At 49.9% G+C, this 18,368-nt stretch overlaps 1 protein-coding gene across 3 annotated transcripts; it reads right to left on the reverse strand.

Moving 5' to 3' along the window:
* Positions 1-10,357: 10,357 nt before the first annotated feature.
* Positions 10,358-18,280, reverse strand: ZNF689 (zinc finger protein 689). 3 transcript variants are annotated; one of them, XM_063797759.1, is made up of 4 exons: positions 17,665-18,280; positions 17,353-17,466; positions 13,656-13,771; positions 10,358-13,270 (listed from the first exon to the last, which is right to left on the reverse strand). In XM_063797759.1, exons 3-4 carry the CDS (start codon positions 13,744-13,746, stop codon positions 12,087-12,089), a joined length of 1,275 nt encoding a protein of 424 aa, XP_063653829.1. In that variant the 5' UTR covers positions 13,747-13,771; positions 17,353-17,466; positions 17,665-18,280; the 3' UTR covers positions 10,358-12,086. The 3 variants fall into 3 exon arrangements, with proteins under 3 accessions (XP_063653829.1, XP_063653830.1, XP_003315111.1); XM_063797760.1 differs by having other exon boundaries at positions 17,570-17,669; XM_003315063.5 differs by lacking the exon at positions 13,656-13,771 and having other exon boundaries at positions 17,665-18,276.
* Between the last annotated feature and the right edge of the window lie 88 nt (positions 18,281-18,368).

The following is an 18,368-nucleotide window of genomic DNA, read 5'->3' on the forward strand; positions in this document are numbered from 1 at the left end:
CCGATTCTCCTGCCTCAGCCTGCCGAGTGCCTGCGATTGCAGGCGTGCGCCGCCACGCCTGACTGGTTTTCGTATTTTTTTGGTGGAGACGGGGTTTCGATGTGTCGGCTGGGCTGGTCTCCAGCTCCTAACCGCGAGTGATCCGCCAGCCTCGGCCTCCCGAGGTGCCGGGATTGCAGACGGAGTCTCGTTAACTCAGTGCTCAATGGCGCCCAGGCTGGAGTGCAGTGGCGTGATCTCGGCTCGCTACAACCACCTCCCAGCCGCCTGCCTTGGCCTCCCTAAGTGCCGAGATTGCAGCCTCTGCCTGGCAGCCACCCCGTCTGGGAAGTGAGGAGCGTCTCTGCCTGACCGCCCATCGTCTGGGATGTGAGGAGCCCCTCTGCCTGGCTGCCCAGTCTGGAAAGTGAGGAGCGTCTCTGCCCGGCCGCCATCCCATCTAGGAAGTGAGGAGCGCCTCTTCCCGGCCGCCATCACATCTGGGAAGTGAGGAGCGTCTCTGCCCGGCCGCCCATCGTCTGAGATGTGGGGAGCACCTCTGCCCTGCCGCCCCGTCCGGGATGTGAGGAGTGTCTCTGCCCGGCCGCCCTGTCTGAGAAGTGAGGAGACCCTCTGCCTGGCAACCGCCCCGTCTGAGAAGTGAGGAGCCCCTCCGCCCAGCAGCCACCCCGTCTGAGAAGTGAGGAGCGTCCTCCCTCCTCGTCTGGGAGGGAGGTGGGGGGGTCAGCCCCCCGCCCGGCCAGCCGCCCCGTCCGGGAGGTGAGGGGCACCTCTGCCCGGCCGCCCCTACCGGGAAGTGAGGAGCCCCTCTGCCCGGCCAGCCGCCTCGTCCGGGAGGGAGGTGGGGGGGTCAGCCCCCCGCCTGGCCAGCCGCCCCGTCCGGGAGGCGAGGGGTGCCTCTGCCCAGCCGCCCCTACTGGGAAGTGAGGAGCCCCTCTGCCCGGCCAGCCGCCCCGTCCGGGAGGGAGGTGGGGGGGTCAGCCCCCCTCCCGGCCAGCCGCCCCATCCGGGAGGGAGGTTGGGGGGTCAGCCCCCCGCCCAGCCAGCCGCCCCGTCCGGGAGGGAGGTGGGGGGATCAGCCCCCCGCCTGGCCAGCCGCCCCGTCCGGGAGGGAGGTGGGGGGATCAGCCCCCTGCCCGGCCAGCCGCCCTGTCCAGGAGGTGGGGGGGGCGCCTCTGCCCGGCCGCCCCTACTGGGAAGTGAGGAGCCCCTCTGCCCGGCCAGCCGCCCCGTCTGGGAGGGAGGTGGGGGGGTTAGCCCCCCGCCTGGCCAGCCGCCCCATCCGGGAGGTGAGGGGCGCCTCTGCCCGGCCGCCCCTTCTGGGAAGTGAGGAGCCCCTCTGCCCGGCCAGCCGCCCCGTCCGGGAGGGAGGTGGGGGGGTCAGCCCCCCGCCCGGCCAGCCGCCCCGTCCGGGAGGGAGGTGGGGGGGTCAGCCCCCCGCCCGGCCAGCCGCCCCGTCCGGGAGGGAGGTGGGGGGGGGTCAGCCCCCCGCCCGGCCAGCCGCCCCGTCCGGGAGGTGAGGGGCGCTTCTGCCCGGCCGCCCCTACTGGGAAGTGAGGAGCTCCTCTGCCCGGCCACCACCCCATCTGGGAGGTGTACTCAACAGCTCATTGAGAACGGGCCATGAAGACAATGGCGGTTTTGTGGAATAGAAAGGGGGGAAAGGTGGGGAAAAGATTGAGAAATCGGATGGTTGCTGTGTCTGTGTAGAAAGAGGTAGACATGGGAGACTTTTCATTTTGTTCTGTACTAAGAAAAATTCTTCTGCCTTGGGATCCTGTTGATCTGTGACCTTACCCCCAACCCTGTGCTCTCTGAAACATGTGCTGTATCCACTCAGGGTTGAATGGATTAAGGGCGGTGCAAGATGTGCTTTGTTAAACAGATGCTTGAAGGCAGCATGCTCCTTAAGAGTCATCACCACTCCCTAATCTCAAGCACCCAGGGACACAAACACTGCGGAAGGCCGCAGGGTCCTCTGCCTAGGAAAACCAGAGACCTTGTTCACTTGTTTATCTGCTGACCTTCCCTCCACTATTGTCCTGTGACCCTGCCAAATCCCCCTCTGCGAGAAACACCCAAGAATGATCAATAAAAAAGAAATAAATAAATAAATAAATAAATAAATATGCTTGGCTGTGGAAAACTCTAATAACAGCCATTTGTGTAAGCAGTTTAGCATTTATGCCCAAATTCATTTACATTATTCATTGATTTTGTTATTTTTTTCTTTTTACAATAAAGTATACATTTCTGCCAAAAAAAAAAAAAAACAATAATATACTATATATTTTCAAATAGCTAGAAGAGAAGATATTGAATGTTCCTAACACAAAGAAATAATAAATGTTTTAAATGATGGGTATGTTAATTGCCCCGATTTGATCACTACACATCATATGTATGGAAACATCACCACATACCCCATATTTATGTATAGTTATTATGTATGAATTAAGAAGAATAATGGACCCCAAAGATTTCACATCCTAATCTGCAAAACCTTTGATTGTGTTACCTTATATTAGCAAATAGGACTTTGCAGATGTGATTAAACTACGGATTTTGAGTTAGGAACACTAACCTGTTGAGTCTAATGTAATCACAATGGTCCTTATAAAAGAGAGGCAAGAGGGTAAAAGTCTGAGAAGGATATGTGACAACAAAAGCAGAGGTGGAGTGATGCAGTTGCTGGAGAGGGGCCACTAGCCAAGGAATGCAGGCAGCCTCTAGAAGCTGGAAAAGGCAAGAAACAGATTCTCCCTAGAGCCTCTAGAAAAGGAATGCAGCCCTGCCAACACCTTGATTGTCCCATAAGACCTATTTTCAGACTTTAGACCTGAAGAACTATAAGACGATAAATTTGTGTTGTTTTCAGCCACCAGTTTCTAGTAATTTCTTACAGTAACAAATGAACACAGGTAACATTGTTGAGGAGCATTTCTGAGTTTGTCAACTACTCTATTGATGTGGGAGCACTCTCCCAGCTCTGAACTCAAGAAAGTCTAAAAAGAAGTAGGACTCAGAGACATTATGCTGAATAAAAGAAGCTTTAGACAAAAAAAAAAAAAAATACACACTGTATGATTCCCATTATATGAAGTTTTATAACAGGGAACACTAATTAGAATAGTAGTTGTCTCTGGTGGGGTGGGAATGGGAATTGACTAGGAAGGGGCATAAGGCAACTTTCTTTCTTTTCTTTTCTTTTTTTTTTTTTTTGGAGACAGAATCTCACTCTGTCGCCAGGCTGGAGTACAGCGGCACAATCTCAGCTCACTGCAATCTCTGACTCCCTGGTTCAAGCGCTTCTCCTGCCTGAGCCTCCCTAGTAGCTGGGATTATGGGCACATGCCACCATGCCCAGCTAATTTTTGTATTTTTAGTAGAGACAGGGTTTCACCATATTGGCCAGGATGGTCTCGAACTCCTGACCTCGTGATCTGCCTGCCTCGGCCTCCCAAACTACTGGGATGACAGGCGTGAGCCACTGCACCCAGCCACATGAGGCAACTTTCTAGGATGATGGTAATGTTATGTATTTGGATAGGGGTTTCAGTTACAGATGTATACGTCTTTGTCAACACTCGGCAAATATACACTTAAAGTTTGTGCATTTTATGTACTTTTAACTCAAAAAATATGTAAAACAAACGTGGAGCTCTAGTTAATGATATGCATGTTGAAATGTTTACGGGTGAAGTGTACTGATTTCAGCAATTTTTTTTACATGCACCCAAAAACAAAGTGTACTGGTAGAGTAACTGATAGTTACATGATAAAGCAGATACACTAAATGTTAGTGGTAGAATCTAGGTGGTGAGTATATGGGTATTCTCTGTAAAAGTCCTTCAACTTTACTGTGTCTTTCAAAACTTTTAAAATGAATTGTGGCTGGGTGCAGTGGCTCACACCTGTACTTCTAGCACTTTGGGAGTCTGAGGCAGGCGGATCGCCTAAGGTCAGGAGTTTGAGACCAGCCTGGCCAACATTGTGAAACTCCATCTCTACTAAAAATACAAAAATTAGGTGGGCATGGTAGCTCATGCCTGTAATCCCAGCTACTCTGGGAGGCTGAGGCCCGAGAATCGCTTGAACCTGGGAAGTGAAGGTTGTAGTGAGCCAAGATCGCACCATTGCACTCCAGCCTGGGCAATGGAGTGAGACTTCATCTCAAAAGAAAAAAAAAAAGCAAAACCACTATTGAGAATGAAAAGACACCCCACAGAATGGGAGAAAATATTTGTAAATCATGTGTCTAATAAGGGATTAATATTCAGAATTTATAAATAACTCCGGTAACTCAACAACCACTAAAAAATAAAAACCCAATTTAAAAGCAGGCAAAGAGGCTGGGCACGGTGGCTCACACTGTCATCCCAGCACTTTGGGAGGCCAAGACAGGCAGATCACTTGAGGCCAGAAATTCGAGACCAGCCTAGCCAACAGAGATGATGAAACTCCATTTCTGCTAAAAATACAAAAATTAGCCGGCATTGTGGCACAGACCTGTAATCCCAGCTACTCAGGAGGCTAAGGCATGAAAATCACTTGAGCCTGGGAGGTGGAGGGTGCAGTGAGCCAAAATGGCACCACAGCATTCCAACCTGGGCAACAGAGCAAGACACCACTCAAAAAAAGAATTTAAAAAAAAAAAGATGAAAGCAGGCAAAGGATTTATATAGACATTTCTCCAAAGAAGATATACAGATGAGCTGGGCGTGGTGACTCACGCCTGTAATCCCAGCACTTTGGGAGGCTGAGGCAGGTGAATCACCTGAGATCAGGAGTTCAAGACCAGCCTGGCCAACATGGTGAAACCCCATCTCTACTAAAAATACAAAAAAAAAAAAAATTAGCCAGGCGTGGTGGCACACGCCTGTAACCCTAGCTACTTGGGAGGCTGAGGCAGGAGAATTGCTTGAACCTAGGAGACAGAGGTTGCAGTGAGCCGAGATCTTGCCGTTGCACTCCAGCCTGGGCAACAGAGTATAATAAATGAATAAACACACAAACAAACAAATAATAAATAATTATCACTTTTTTGCATTTTCCCAATTTCTTTACTGATTATTTTTGGGATTTGGAAAAAACATAAGGCCGGGCGAGGTGGCCCACACCTGTAATCCCAGCACTCTAGGAAGCCAAGGCAGGAGGATTGCTTGAGCCCAGGAGGTCGATACCAGCCTGGGCAACATGGAGAAACCTCATCCCTACAAAGAATACAAAAAAATTAGTTGGGTGTGGTGGCACATGCCTGTGGTCCCAACTACTCAGGAGGCTGAAGCGGGAGGATCACTTGAGCTCAGGGAAGTAGAAGCGGCAGTGAGCCATGATCACACAACTGCACTCCAGCCTGGGCCACAGAGCAAGACTCTTTCTTGCTGGGAAGGAATTCTCACATGTACACACTAGCAGAAGCCACAAGCGGCACCAGGAAGACTAGAAGAATGCGGGGCATGAAAGCTAAGTTACAAGAGAGCTTAAGTAGGAAAACTAAGGTATGTAAGATAAAAACTGAAGCACTGATTTGTTAACTAGGTCATCAGTTATCTTAAAGGACAGTCTTAGAATAATTGCATGGCAGCTGACTTTACAGTCACCCAGATATGTGATCCTGGACAAGTTATTTATTTATTTATTTTTTAATTTTTTGAGACAGAGTTTCACTCTTGTTGCCCAGGCTGGAGTGCAATGGCGCAATCTCGGCTCATTGCAACCTTTGCCTCCCGGGTTCAAGTGATTCTCCTGCCTCAGCCTCCCAAGTAGTTGAGATTACAGGCATGTGCCACCATGCCTGGCTACGTTTTTGCATTTAGTAGAGACGGGATTTCACCATGTTGGTCAGACCGGTCTCGAACTCCTGACTTCAGGTGATCCACCCGCCTCGGCCTCCCAAAGTGCTGGGATTATAGGCGTGCACCCTGTGCCCGGTCAACAAGCTATTTAATGTCACTGTGCCTCTGTTTCCTCATCTGGTCAAGGAAAACAATACCTACAGTCAGATCTGGAATTTGAGGCTGCCCTACTTATAGGTTAATAAATGGGTCTGTTATTGTTTCATGGATGCTGTCAGAAAACAGAGACAAAAGACCTTACTGTTCAGGGCACAACAAGCAGCATGAGCATGCCTGCATTGGTTCCCTTCTGCCCCCTGCAGGGGCAATGTGGGATGTGCCCAGATGGATGCTAGACACACAGTGAGTTGCATCATAGGGGAGGAACAGGAAGCTCCTGCTGTTTTTTTCCTTTTTAAAGATGGGATTTGGCTGGGAGCGGTGGCTCACGCCTGTAATCCCAGCACTTTGGGAGGCCAAGGCAGGCAGATCACCTGAGGTCAGGAGTTCGAGACCAGCCTGACCAACATGGTGAAACCCTGTCTCTACAAAAATACTAAAATTAGCTGGGCATGGTGGCAGGTGAGTGTAATCCCAGCTACTTGGGAGGCTGAGGCAGGAAAGTTGCTTGAACCCAGGAGGTGGAGGTTGCAGTGAGCCAAGATCATGCCACTGCACTCCAGCCTGGGTGACAAGAGTGAGACTCCTTCTCTAAATAAATACATAAATAAATAAGATGGGGTCTTGCTATGTTGGCCAGGGTAGTCTCAAACTCCTGGCCTCAAGCAATCCTCCTGCCTTGGCCACCAAAAGTTCTGGGATTACAGTTGTGAGCCACCATGCCCAGCCATCTGCTGTTTTATAGTAAGCAGTAAGGAAGCTGCTCTTTGTCCTGGATGCAGACATTACCTCTCCCTCAAGGTTTGCTTGCCGCCAACACTCCTGAGAATTGTTCTGGGTAATGAGTGGCAAGGGCTTTGCTTATTTATTTTTATTTATTGGTTATACTTACATTTATGGTTTATTAAAGCAAAACGACACAGATTAAAATCATCAAAGGGATAAGGTACATGGGACAAAATCCAGATGCAACCAGGCACAAACTTTCAGGTGTCTACTCCCAGTGGGGTATCACAGGGACGTGCTTTTTTCTCCCTGCAATGATTTTTGACAACAGGTGCTGATTGTTCCCAAACAGCGAAGTTCACCCAAGCTTTAGGGTGCAGGCTTTTTTTGTTTGTTTGTTTTGGTTTTTTGTTTGTTTGTTTGTTTGTTTAGATAGTCTTACTTTTGTTGCCCAGGCTGGAGAGCAATGGTGCGATCTCAGCTTACTGCAACTTCCACCTCCCAGGTTCAAGCAATTCTCCTGCCTCAGCCTCCCAAGTAGCTGGGATTACAGGTGTGTGCCACTACCTGGCTAATTTTGTATTTTTAGTAGAGACGGGGTTTCACCACGTTGGCCAGGCCGGTCTCAAACTCCTGACCACAGGTGATCCACCCACCTCGCGCTCCCAAAGTGCTGGGATTACAGACGTGAGCCACCGCGCCCGGCCATGTGTGGGGTTTTTATTGGGGATTAGTCACATAGGCTTGGAGTGTCCATACTACTGATATCTGCTACTCAGACCCCAGAGCGAAAAACAATGTTCACTATAAATCACACTTAGGATAAACTTATTTGTTCAGACTGGTACAGCATGATGGCATGGCCCAAGACCTCTGGCATACAAAAACACTAATCAAATAAAATATTCCACGGGCTCAGAAGTTATTTCCCAGGAGCAGACCAAATGCCAGTTCTAAAGATGAGCTTTCTTTGGAATGTGCAGGGTTTGAACAACCTACACCTCCTGAGTTAACCCATTCCTACACACACCTGATCCCATTAGTCCACTGTACCTGGTAAACTAAATTTTGTATCTCCTAGAATTAAAATTAGTTTAGGTCCAATGCCAACAAATCTCTGGAAACTCTAGTTACTTCCCCTTCTCTGATGCTCACAGTAGCAGTAGTCTACATTCACTGAACCCACTTGTTTATTCTTTGGCCCACTACAGTATTAATAGACACTTGACTGAGCTTTCATGATGTGCCATGTACTGAGTTAAGCACTTTATATACATTCCAATCTAATGTGCTTGCTAAATGGCTGCAGGTACACTTGGAAAAGGCTAGAAGCTCTACAGCATGTTTTTGTCAGTGTAGAACTGACATCAAGTCCTTCATCAAGGGAACCCAGCCTCCCCAGATCTAGAGAAGGGGAGACTCTAGATCTGTGAATAGGCTCAAGTCTGAGAATTTGTTGAAGGCAGGGACTTGCAATTTTTGCCAACTCAACAAGATGTGAAGGCAGGACTTGCCGAGATGGATCGGAAGTCAATATGAGTGGGCACGCTGGTCAATTTGGAGTCACAGCAGGGAGACTCATGGAGGAGTGTCTGTTAACACCTACTTTATAGAGTTCTTGTGAACATTGGATTGGAATGTATATAAAGTGCTTAACACAGTACATGGAACATCATAAAAGCTCAGTCAAGTGGCTATTAATATTGCAGTAGGCCAAAGAATAAACAGAAATGGATTCAGGCCAGGTGCCGTGGCTCACACCTGTAATCCCAGCAGTTTGGGAAGCTGAGGCAGGCAGATCACTTGAGGTCAGGAGTTTGAGAACAGCCTGGCCAACATGGTGAAACCCCATCTCTACTAAAAATACAAAAATTAGCTGGGTGTGGTAGCATACACCTGCAGTCTCAGCTACTCAGGAGGCTGAGGCACAGAATCACTGGAACCTGGGAGGAGGTGGAGGCTGCAGTGAGCAGAGATCGTGCCACTGCACTCCAGCCTGGGTGACAGAGTGAGGCTCCGGCTCAAAAAAAGAAAGAAAAGAAAAAAGTGGATTCAGTGAATGTAGGCTACTGCTTCAAGGCATTTAGCTGAAAATAATAGGGATCGAGAGAAAAGTTCTTTTTTATTGTTTTAAAGGTAGATCTTAGCATGCTTATAGGCTGGAGTGTCTTTGGGACAAGAAAGGGAAGCTGAAACCATAAAACTAGGAGACGAGAAAGTAGGAATAATAGAGCAAAGTCCCTGAGGGGCAGAAGGGGATGAAACCCAGGCCCAGCTGTGTTGCTGAACATTGTATATCCAGGACTTGCTGAGATGGATCAGAAGTAAATATGAGTGGGCACACTGGTCAATTTGGAGTAATGGCAGGGAGCGGAATGTTAAAGAAGCTCCTATTTGACCCCTTGTATTTTCCTAGTGAAAGAGGAGGTATTTACTGGTTAAAAATATATGGAATGGGCAAGGAGCAGTGGCTCACACCTGAATTCCCAGCACTTTGGGAGGCTGAGGCAGGTGGATCATGAAGTCAGGAGATCAAGACCATCCTGGCTAACATGGTGAAATCCTGTCTCAACTAAAAATACAAAAGATTAGCCGGGTGTGGTGGCAGGCACCTGTAGTCCCAGCTACCAGGGAGGCTGAGGCAGGAGAATCACTTGAACCCAGGAGGAGGAGGTTGCAGTGAGCTGAGATCATGCCACTGCATTCCAGCCTGGGCAACAAAGCAAGACTCCATCTCAAAAAAAAAAAAAAAAAAAAAAAAAAAAAATGGAATGCTACTCTGGGCACACTGCCTATAGGGTGGTCCTGCTCTGGACTACCAGAGTATTTATATACTTATTTATATTTGTATTTATACATTTGTATATAAACTATTAGTTTATATCTAACTTTAATTCTATATATATATATGGAAGACATAATATTGTCTTATTACTGTTGTTGCTTTTTAAGTCTTGCTATATTGCCCAGGCTGGTCTCAAACTCCCAGGTCAAACAATCCTCCCGCCTTGGCCTCCCAAAGTGCTGAGATTACAGGCATGAGCCACTGCACCCAGCCCAGAAGACATAATATTGAAGGTTCTACTGAGGTGGAAGGTCAGGAAAGGTATCGTGGCCCCTCTCAGCAGCAATGCAGTGTTTTTCTTCACAGCTCATATCTAGGCATGGAGGCAGATGGGAGATTAACCCAGACTGAGGCTGTGTATTAGTTCATTCTTTTGATTGCAAATAACAGAAACTCAAACCACCCTAAGTGGAAAGGGGAAGTTATTGGAAGGATGCTAGGATCTCTCACTGAATAAGGAACCAGGATCCCAGCTCGGGTGGATTGAAGTGCTTCAGGGAACATAGGAGGTTATCTCCCATTTCTGCTCTCCACAGACCACATAATGGAATTTAGCCATCAGTGGCTACCAAGTTTTATGAATTACAATCCAGTCCCAAAGAAAGTTATACAATTCCTAGCTGAGGAAATCCTTGCGTTCTGGTGGCAAAGGGTAGGGGAAAGAGCCAGCTCTACCAGGGGACTGGGCAGACCTGGTAATAGGGCTCTGCTGGGCAGGACAGGTCTCCTGGTCTGAAAGTCTGGCTCTCCCATCAGAATAGCAAAGATTGCTACAGAGTCAAGGAACCAGACTGATATTTTGTAAAAAGTAATTCCACAAGGAACAGAATTCATTCATCAGACATTTTAATGAGACCCAATCTGATATGACCCCTTCTTGGGGGTAGCTCATCATCCAAGGAGAAACAAACAGTTACAATGTTACAATGCAACTTGCTAAATATTGAACAGAGGTAATTACATAAAGCTGTGTTCCCCCAGCTGCTCCCCTGCTTGTGCTGAGATCAGGAGAGCTGTAGGAAGGAGCCACAGGGGTAAAGGATGACCCACTCCAGCTGTTGGAATATGAGATGAGTCACATCTGGAAATTCTAATTTGGTGCAGCTGCCCAAGGCAAAGTGGTAGGCCTTGTTCACATTTAACTCGGTAAAGCTTTATGAAGCACCTACCCAGTGGGTGCCATGGAGGTGGATCAGATTGAGCCACGCTGCTGCCACCTCTGTGGAGGGAGGCTGGCATGGATACAACTTGATGACTATAGACTCTTCCTCTCTGGATTCAGTTCCCTCTTTCTAGCCTCCTTGAATGGCCTCAGCTCATTTTGTGAAAAAATGCTGACTGAGGCCTCACGGAAGTTCTGTGCCGATTCTTAGGTGCCTGTGATTCATCTGTGTATTATGTGATTCATCTGTGCCTGATGAGAATCAGGGTCAAGTACGGCCCAATTCTCCAGGCTTTTCCAGGCACTGGCTGCCTGAAGCCAATCCAGGTCTGCCAGGTAGAGCACAAGCCAGTCCCATTTGCACTTCCTGCTGCTAAACCACAGGTCCCTGCTTCTCCTTAAGAGCAACCTTCTCCCAGAGCTGACTACACTTATGTCTCATACCCAGCTTGAACCAATTTTCCAAATACAAGATGAAGACTTAGCTTTATAGCTTTTTTTTTTTTTTTTTTAAGTTTAGGGCATTTATATATCTGCAACCCAATAAACCCCTGGTACCTTGCAGCTCCCCCAAATTCAGTGCAACCAAAGCTGCTGAAACAAGTCCAGCCCCAGAAGGTGTAGTGGCACTGTGGGTGTTACCTTATTTTTATATGACCCTTCAAAAAGGACACTGAAAACCCAGTGCCTGTTTGCAGAGATCATGTGTGGAAATTGAAACCCTGTCTTTAAGGAATGACCAAATTCATGCTACTTAACCTGAAAACTTGGGGGCAAAGTGGTTGTGATTATCTGAAGGGCTGCTATGTAGATGAAGTATTAAACATGTCGTAGGCAAGGTTTAGAGGAGAATGTGGTACTTAACCTTCTATAGATCCCACAATGAAATGACCTGCCTTGTGAGGTAGTGAGCTCCCTGTCAAGAGAGATTTTCAAGCAATGGTTAGAAGACCACTTGGCAGGAGTGTTGCAAAAAGTGGGCTAAACCAGATTTTTCCAACCTAGTATGGAGGAAGAGGCAGAGTAGGGGAAGGTCCTGCCCCTATGAGATTCTCCTGATTGCATGCAAGATGACAGGCAATCCCTGTGTGGACAGACTAGAAAAGCAGACAGCCCCTAAAATAGATGGGGAGAGCTTTTAGCCCTGATATCCACACAAACTATTTTAGGATAGGGTAGCTTGGAAAACTTTAACCAAATGATGTCACCTCTCCTAATGGGACTGTTCCAGACACGCACAGGGAGGCAGCCAGCGCATTGCAAGATACAAAGTTCAGCTCTGTGCAGCAGGAGACCCGGGTTTAGTTCTGACTCTGCCCTGTATGACCTGGGGCTCCTCCTTCCCTTTTCTGGGACCCTCCATAAAATGAAATGAACGTAGGCAGTCCTTCCCCTTCTAATGGGCGTTGCCCCTCTGACTGGAGCCCCCGATAGCAGATCTAGGGCTACAGTTTGGGGCCTTGGGGCTACACTTGTGGACAGCCAGAGACCACCTCTGGCGGAAGCACCGGCCACACTCGAGGCAGGGGAAAGGCTTCTCCCCCGTGTGCAGCAGCTGGTGCTGGGCCAGGTGGCTCCACTGAGCAAAACGCTTGGAGCAAAGGTCGCAGGCATAGGGCCGCTCGCCCGAGTGCACGCGCCGGTGGCTGGCCAGCAGTGAGGGGTAGGCAAAGCGGCGACCACAGTCGTCGCAGGCGTGCAGCTTCTCCTCTGTGTGCGTGCTGCGATGGATGGCCAGGGAGCCGCTCCGCCGGAAGGCACGCCCACAATCTGGGCAGGGGTAGGGCTTCTCTCCGGTGTGCAAGAGCTGGTGCTGGAGCAGCGTGCTGCGCTGGGAGAAGCGGGCCTCACAGTGCTCGCAGGCATAGGGACGCTCCCCGGAGTGCACACGCCGGTGACTGACCAGGCGAGAGGAGGAGGAGAAGCGCCGCTCGCAGTCCGGGCACGGGTAGGGCTTCTCGCCCGTGTGGATGCGCTGGTGGATGACGAGGGCCGTGCGCTGGCGGAAGCGGCGGTTGCACTCGAGGCAAGTGTAGGGCTTCTCTCCCGTGTGTGTACGCTGGTGGATGGCTAGCAGGGAGGGGTAGGCGAAGCGACGTCCACAGCTAGGGCACTGGTGGGGTTTTTCGCCTGTGTGTGTGGTCCGGTGATTGGCCAAGGACCGGCTCCTCCGGAAGCAGCGACCACAGTCAGGGCAGTGATAAGGCTTCTCCCCTGTATGGATGACCTGGTGCTGGGAGAGGTTCTTGCGCTGGGAGAAACGTTTGCCACACTGGTCACAAACATAGGGGCACTCGCCGGAGTGTGCCCGCCGGTGACTGACCAGCAGGGATGGATAGGAAAAGCGGCGCCCACAGTCTGGGCAAGGGTAAGGCTTTTTTAGATTCTGGGCGCACTTGTGGCTCTCCAGGGCCTGATGATCAGGGAAGGTACAGCCGCAGTCAGGGCAGATGGGGCCCCCGGACGTCTGCCTGGGAATCAGTCGGGGTTTGCTGGGCCTCCGGCCTCGCTTCCCCTTTCGGGGTGCCTCCTTAGGCGGGAATACTTCCTTCTCCCCATTCTTCTTTCTGGTTCTGCTTTCTATAGAAATACAGAAGCATTAATTTAACAAATACTGGGCTCCTGCTCTTGTCAATTACATTATAGGTTACAAGACCAATAGACTCACCCCCTGGTCTCAATTCCTAGTGCCACAGACAGCTAAGTGTGACATACTGTCATGCAAATACGGTGTGCATTACAGGAGCTTCTAACCCAGCTTGGAGAAGTCTAGGAAGATTTCTCGGAGATTAAACTAACTTTAAAAATTGAGGCCGGGCGCAGTGGATCACGCTTGTAATCGTAAGCACTGGGAGGCCGAGGCGGGCAGATCACAAGGTCAGGAGTTTGAGAGCAGCCTGACCAACATGGTGAAACCCTGTTTCTACTAAAAATACAAAAATTAGCCGGGTGTGGTGGCACGCACCTGTAATCCCAGCTACCCAGAAGGCTGAGGCAGGAGAATCGCCCGGGAGGCAGAGGTTGCAGTGAGCCGAGATTGTGCCACTGCACTCCATCCTGGGCGAGAGAGCGAGATTCCATCTCAAAAAAAAAAAAAAAGGAATATTTTTGAAGAGGTAAGCTTACATCATTCAAAAGTCAAAATATCAGCCAGGCATGGTTGCTCATGCCTGTAATCCCAGCACTTTGGGAGCCCAAGGCAAGAGATCGCTTGAACCCAGGAGTTCAAGATCAGCCTGGGCAGCATAGTGAGACCCCATCTCTACAAAAAATACAAATATTAGCCTGGCATGGTGGCACGCGCGCCTGCCTGTAGTCCTAGCTACTTGGAAGGCTGAGGTAGAGGATTACTTGAGCCCAGGAGTTCAAGGCTACTGTGAACCATGATGGCACCACTGTACTCCAGCCTGGGCAACACAGCAAGACCCTATCTCAAAAAACAAACAAGTCAAAATATTAATAAAGGAATACAGAGAAGTCTTGCTGCCACCTTTTTCCAATCTACCTTGTAGAAACCATATTAGTTTTTTCCCATTTTTTTGATGCAATACAAATGTCACCTTCCCTATCTTTCTTTCATAAGAGATTGCATATACATGCTTTACAGCGTATGTTCTCTTCCCCACCTTTCTTTTTTATTTTCTTTTTTGAGACAGAGTCACGCTCTGTCACCCAGGCTGGAGTGCAATGGTGTGATCTCAGTTCACTGAAATCTCCGCCTCCCGGGTTCAAGTGATTCTCCCTGCCTCAGCCTCCTAAGTAGCTGGGATTACAGGCATGCACCACTATGCCCGGCTAATTTTTTGTATTTTTAGTAGAGTCGGGGTTTCACCATGTTGGCCAGGTTGGTCTCGAACTCCTGACCTCAGGTTATCTGCTCGCCTCGGTCTCCCAAAGTGACTACAGGCGTGAGCCACCATGCCCAGCTCACCTTTCTTATACAAAAGACAACATATACACACCTTATACACACTTTACATTTTTTCACTTAATATATTCTAAAGATCATTTTATGTCAGCAAACCTTTTTTCTATTTTACAGCTACACAGAATTCCATTGTGGATGGTTTATTTGACTTAGCTGATTCTTTAAAAAATGTGGCTGGGCGTGGTGGCTCATGTCTGTAATCCTAGCACTTTAGGAGGCTGAGGCAGGCGGATCACCTGAGGTCAGGAGTTCAAGACCAGCCTGGCCAACATGGTGAAACCCCGTCTTTACAAAAATACAAAAATTAGCTGGGCACAATAGCAGATGCCTATAATCCCAGCTACCCAGAGGCTGAGGTGGGAGAATCACTTGATCCTGGGAGGCGGAGGTTGCAGTGAGCCAAGATCACGCCATTGCACTCCAGCCTGCATGACAGAGTGAGACTCCATCTCAAAAAAAAAAAAAAAAGAATTAAAATTATGCAGTGTTAGAAACGTAAGTCCCAGCCAAGCGCAGTGGCTCATTCCTATAATCCCAGCACTTTGGGAGGCCAAGGTGGGCGGACTGTGAGGTCAGGAGTTCGAGACCAGCCTGGCCAACATGGTGAAACCCCGTCTCTACTAAAAATACAAAAATTAGCCGTGCATGCTGGCGGGCGCCTGTAATCCCAGCTACTTGGGAAACTGAGTCAAGATGATTACTTGAAACCGGAAGGCAAAGGTTGCAGTGAGCCAAGATTGCACCACTACACTCCAGCCTGGGTGGAAGAGCAAAACTCCGTCTCAAAAAACAAAAAAAAGAAAAGAAAAGAAACATAAGTCCCAAGGCTCAGTGTACAGTGTGCACAGGCCCTAAGATCTTCTTAGACACAAAGTGTAAAGCAAGACAGGCTGGGCGCGGTGGCTTACACCTGCAATCCCAGCACTTTGGAAGGCCAAGGCAGGCGGATCACCTGAGGTCAGGAGTTCGAGACCAGCTTGACCAATATGGAGAAACCCTGTCTCTACTAAAAATTAGCCGGGTGTGATCGTGGGCACCTGTAGTCCCAGCTACTCCAGAGGCTGAGACAGGAGAATTGCTTGAAACCGGGAGCAAGAGGTTACAGTGAGCTGAGATCGTGCCACTGCACTCCTGCCTGGGCAACAGAGCAAGACTCCGTCTCACACACACACACAAAAAAGAGTGTAAGGCAAGATATGGAAACCTATGAGGTATGAGCTAGCAGTGACTGGGTCAAAAGGCCCTCTAAGCCAATGGTTCTCAAACTCCACTGTGATCAGAATCATTGGGAGGATTTACTGAAACAGAATGCCAGGCCCTAGTGCCCGCTTTGGATTCAGCAGGTCTGGGGTAGGGTCCAAGAATGTGCATTTCTAACAAGTTTCCAAATAATGCTGCTTCTGGTCTGAGACCACGCTTTGAGAACCACTGCTGTTAGCATTGTTAAAGACCTTGGACTGTATTTTACCCAGTGGTTTTCTTTTCTTTTTTTTTTTTCCCCCCCAAGATGGAGTCTCACTGTGGCACCCAGGCTGGAGTACACTGGTACGATCTCGGCTCACTGTAACTTCCACCTCCCGGGATCAAGCAATTCTCCCTGCCTCAGCCTCCTGAGTAGCTGGAATTACAGGCGCCCACCATAGCGCCCGGCTAATTTTTGTATTTTTTTAGTAGAGACGGGGTTTCACGATGTTGGTCAGGCTGGTCTTGAACTCCAGACCTCAAGTGATCTACCCACCTCGGCCTCCCAAAGTGCTGGGATTACAGGCATGAGCCACCAGCCGGCCGGTTTTCAAACCTAGATGCACATCTGAATCAGCTGAGGCTATTTAAAAAATGGAAGTTCCTAAACATTCACACGAGTGAATGAATAGCTCTGGGATGGGGTCCTGGAACCTGCATTTTTACCAAGTTCCCCAAGTGATTTAGATATAACCAATGGCCATTTAACAACCTTGGCAAAAATTAACTGAAAAGTTTTAAGCAAGGAAATATCATGGTCAGATCTGAATCTTGGACAGCTATCCCTGGTCTTGAAGAATCTGGCTCTGAAATTCCAGCCCAGACAGCTCCATCTTCTACTATGGGTGGATCTGGGACCCTTCTACCTGAATGGGGTTAAGCAGAGCCTTGTTGGATTCTGAGGAGATCGCAGTATGTCCTTCGCTGATAAGGGTCATCCTGCCGTAAGAGCAGAAAGAGGCCCCTGCATCCCAGGCAGCTGTTCCCCATGAGCTCCCTTCAACCAAAACCCAGAAAACTCTGAGAAGTTTAGGATCTCTTTGGTCCAACTCAAAGGTGGCTAGAGGCAGAGATCCTGGAAAGGAGGCAGAGGGTAGCACCTGTTAAAAGCTCACTGATTCTGGCTGGCTGCAATGGCTCACGCCAGTAACCCCTGCATTTTGGGAGGCCAAGGCAGGAGGATCGCTTGAGGCCAGAAGTTCAAGACCGAACTGAGCAAGACAATGTTTCTACAAAAAAAAAAAAAAAAAAAAAAAAGACGAAGAAGAAGCCCACTGATTCATTCACACAATGGAAAACTGCAGCTTGCAGACTGACATAGGAATCTCTGTGTGGTGGACCGGCCCCACACCACCAGACACAAGAGGCTGGGAAGATGAATATACTAAATACGCGGCACCCACCCCTAGCCCAACCAAAACTCTGGACAGAGCCGTTAGAGGTAGAACGTTATAGGAGGGCTGCAGGCTCTGCGTGGTTATTTAGCACTCACTTCTCTGGACTGTTAGCCCTCTCGGGTACTCCTGCGGATCTAGAGCAGCCGGTTCCCAGTCATCGGTGTTTCGTTCCAACCAGGAGATGAGGGCTGGTTTGGGACCTGCGCACCCTGGGGAAAGAGAACAAATCAGAAGGCCAGCTCCTAGATCACGCCGAGTAGTATCTCCCCGACGGCACCTCCTGCTAAGCCCCTGCCCACCTCCCCTGACAACCTGGTCGCCTGCCAGGACCGTGGCCTCCCTGCCTACACCCTCTCCGGCTCCTGCATCCCTTCGCGCCCCGCGGCAGCGGATGGGGCCGGCCTCACCGAGCGCGCCCAGGTGACCGTAGGTCTCCCGCATCACGTCCCGGTACAGGGCCCTCTGCGCGGGCCGCAGGCAGCCCCACTCCTCCGGGGAGAAGTACACGGCCACGTCCACGAACTTCAGAGCCCTCGGCCTCCTGCCCCTTTTCCGACTGGGTCTGGCCTTTCCTGGTCCCTGCGCAGGGAGCGGAGCCGAAGGTGGCGCCATGGGACCCGAGAAGCCGGCGCCACGGCCTTCCCTGTCCAGGCCTCGGCCCTCGGGCGCTGGCGGCCCCTGGGATCGAGGAGCCCCTGCCGGACCAGGGCTGAGCGTGGCCGGGGAGGCCCGGAGGGAATCGGAATTGGCCGCCTGCGGGGCTAACGGAAACCTTTTGCTGTTATTCAGGAAACTCCTGCCCGAACTTGGGTGAAAGGCACCGGAAGATGCCTTCGGGGAAAATGGCGGCGCTGCTACCGCACCGCCTTTGCCTGGAACACAGGCAGCTTCCAGCTATCGATTTTATTGACCGGAGCGCCATGCCGGCTTCCTAACCTCTTTGCCCTCAAGTGTAATGGCGCTGCGATTGGGCTTCACGCCGTCTTTTTCCCCCTCCCCATTACGCGCGTTCATTGGACGAGAGCCGAAGATCGAGCGTTCTGATTGGGTGGTAGCAAAGGCGGTCCGTTTGAACGAAGCCAAGAGCTGCATAAGGGCAGGAAGCTGGACT

The sequence above is a fragment of the Pan troglodytes genome, chromosome 18 (assembly GCF_028858775.2).
Source record: "Pan troglodytes isolate AG18354 chromosome 18, NHGRI_mPanTro3-v2.0_pri, whole genome shotgun sequence".
Lineage (NCBI taxonomy): Eukaryota > Metazoa > Chordata > Mammalia > Primates > Hominidae > Pan > Pan troglodytes.

Excerpts from the sequence above, each read along its gene's own strand:
- ZNF689 (XM_003315063.5), bottom strand. The coding sequence starts at position 17,869 with ATGGCGCCACCTTCGGCTCCGCTCCCTGCGCAGGGACCAGGAAAGGCC. Across the intron at positions 17,467-17,664 it reads CGGTCACCTGGGCGCGCTCG|GGTGCGCAGGTCCCAAACCA; the intron begins GTGAGGCCGGCC and ends CTCTTTCCCCAG. Across the intron at positions 13,271-17,352 it reads AGGGCTAACAGTCCAGAGAA|AAAGCAGAACCAGAAAGAAG; the intron begins GTGAGTGCTAAA and ends GTATTTCTATAG.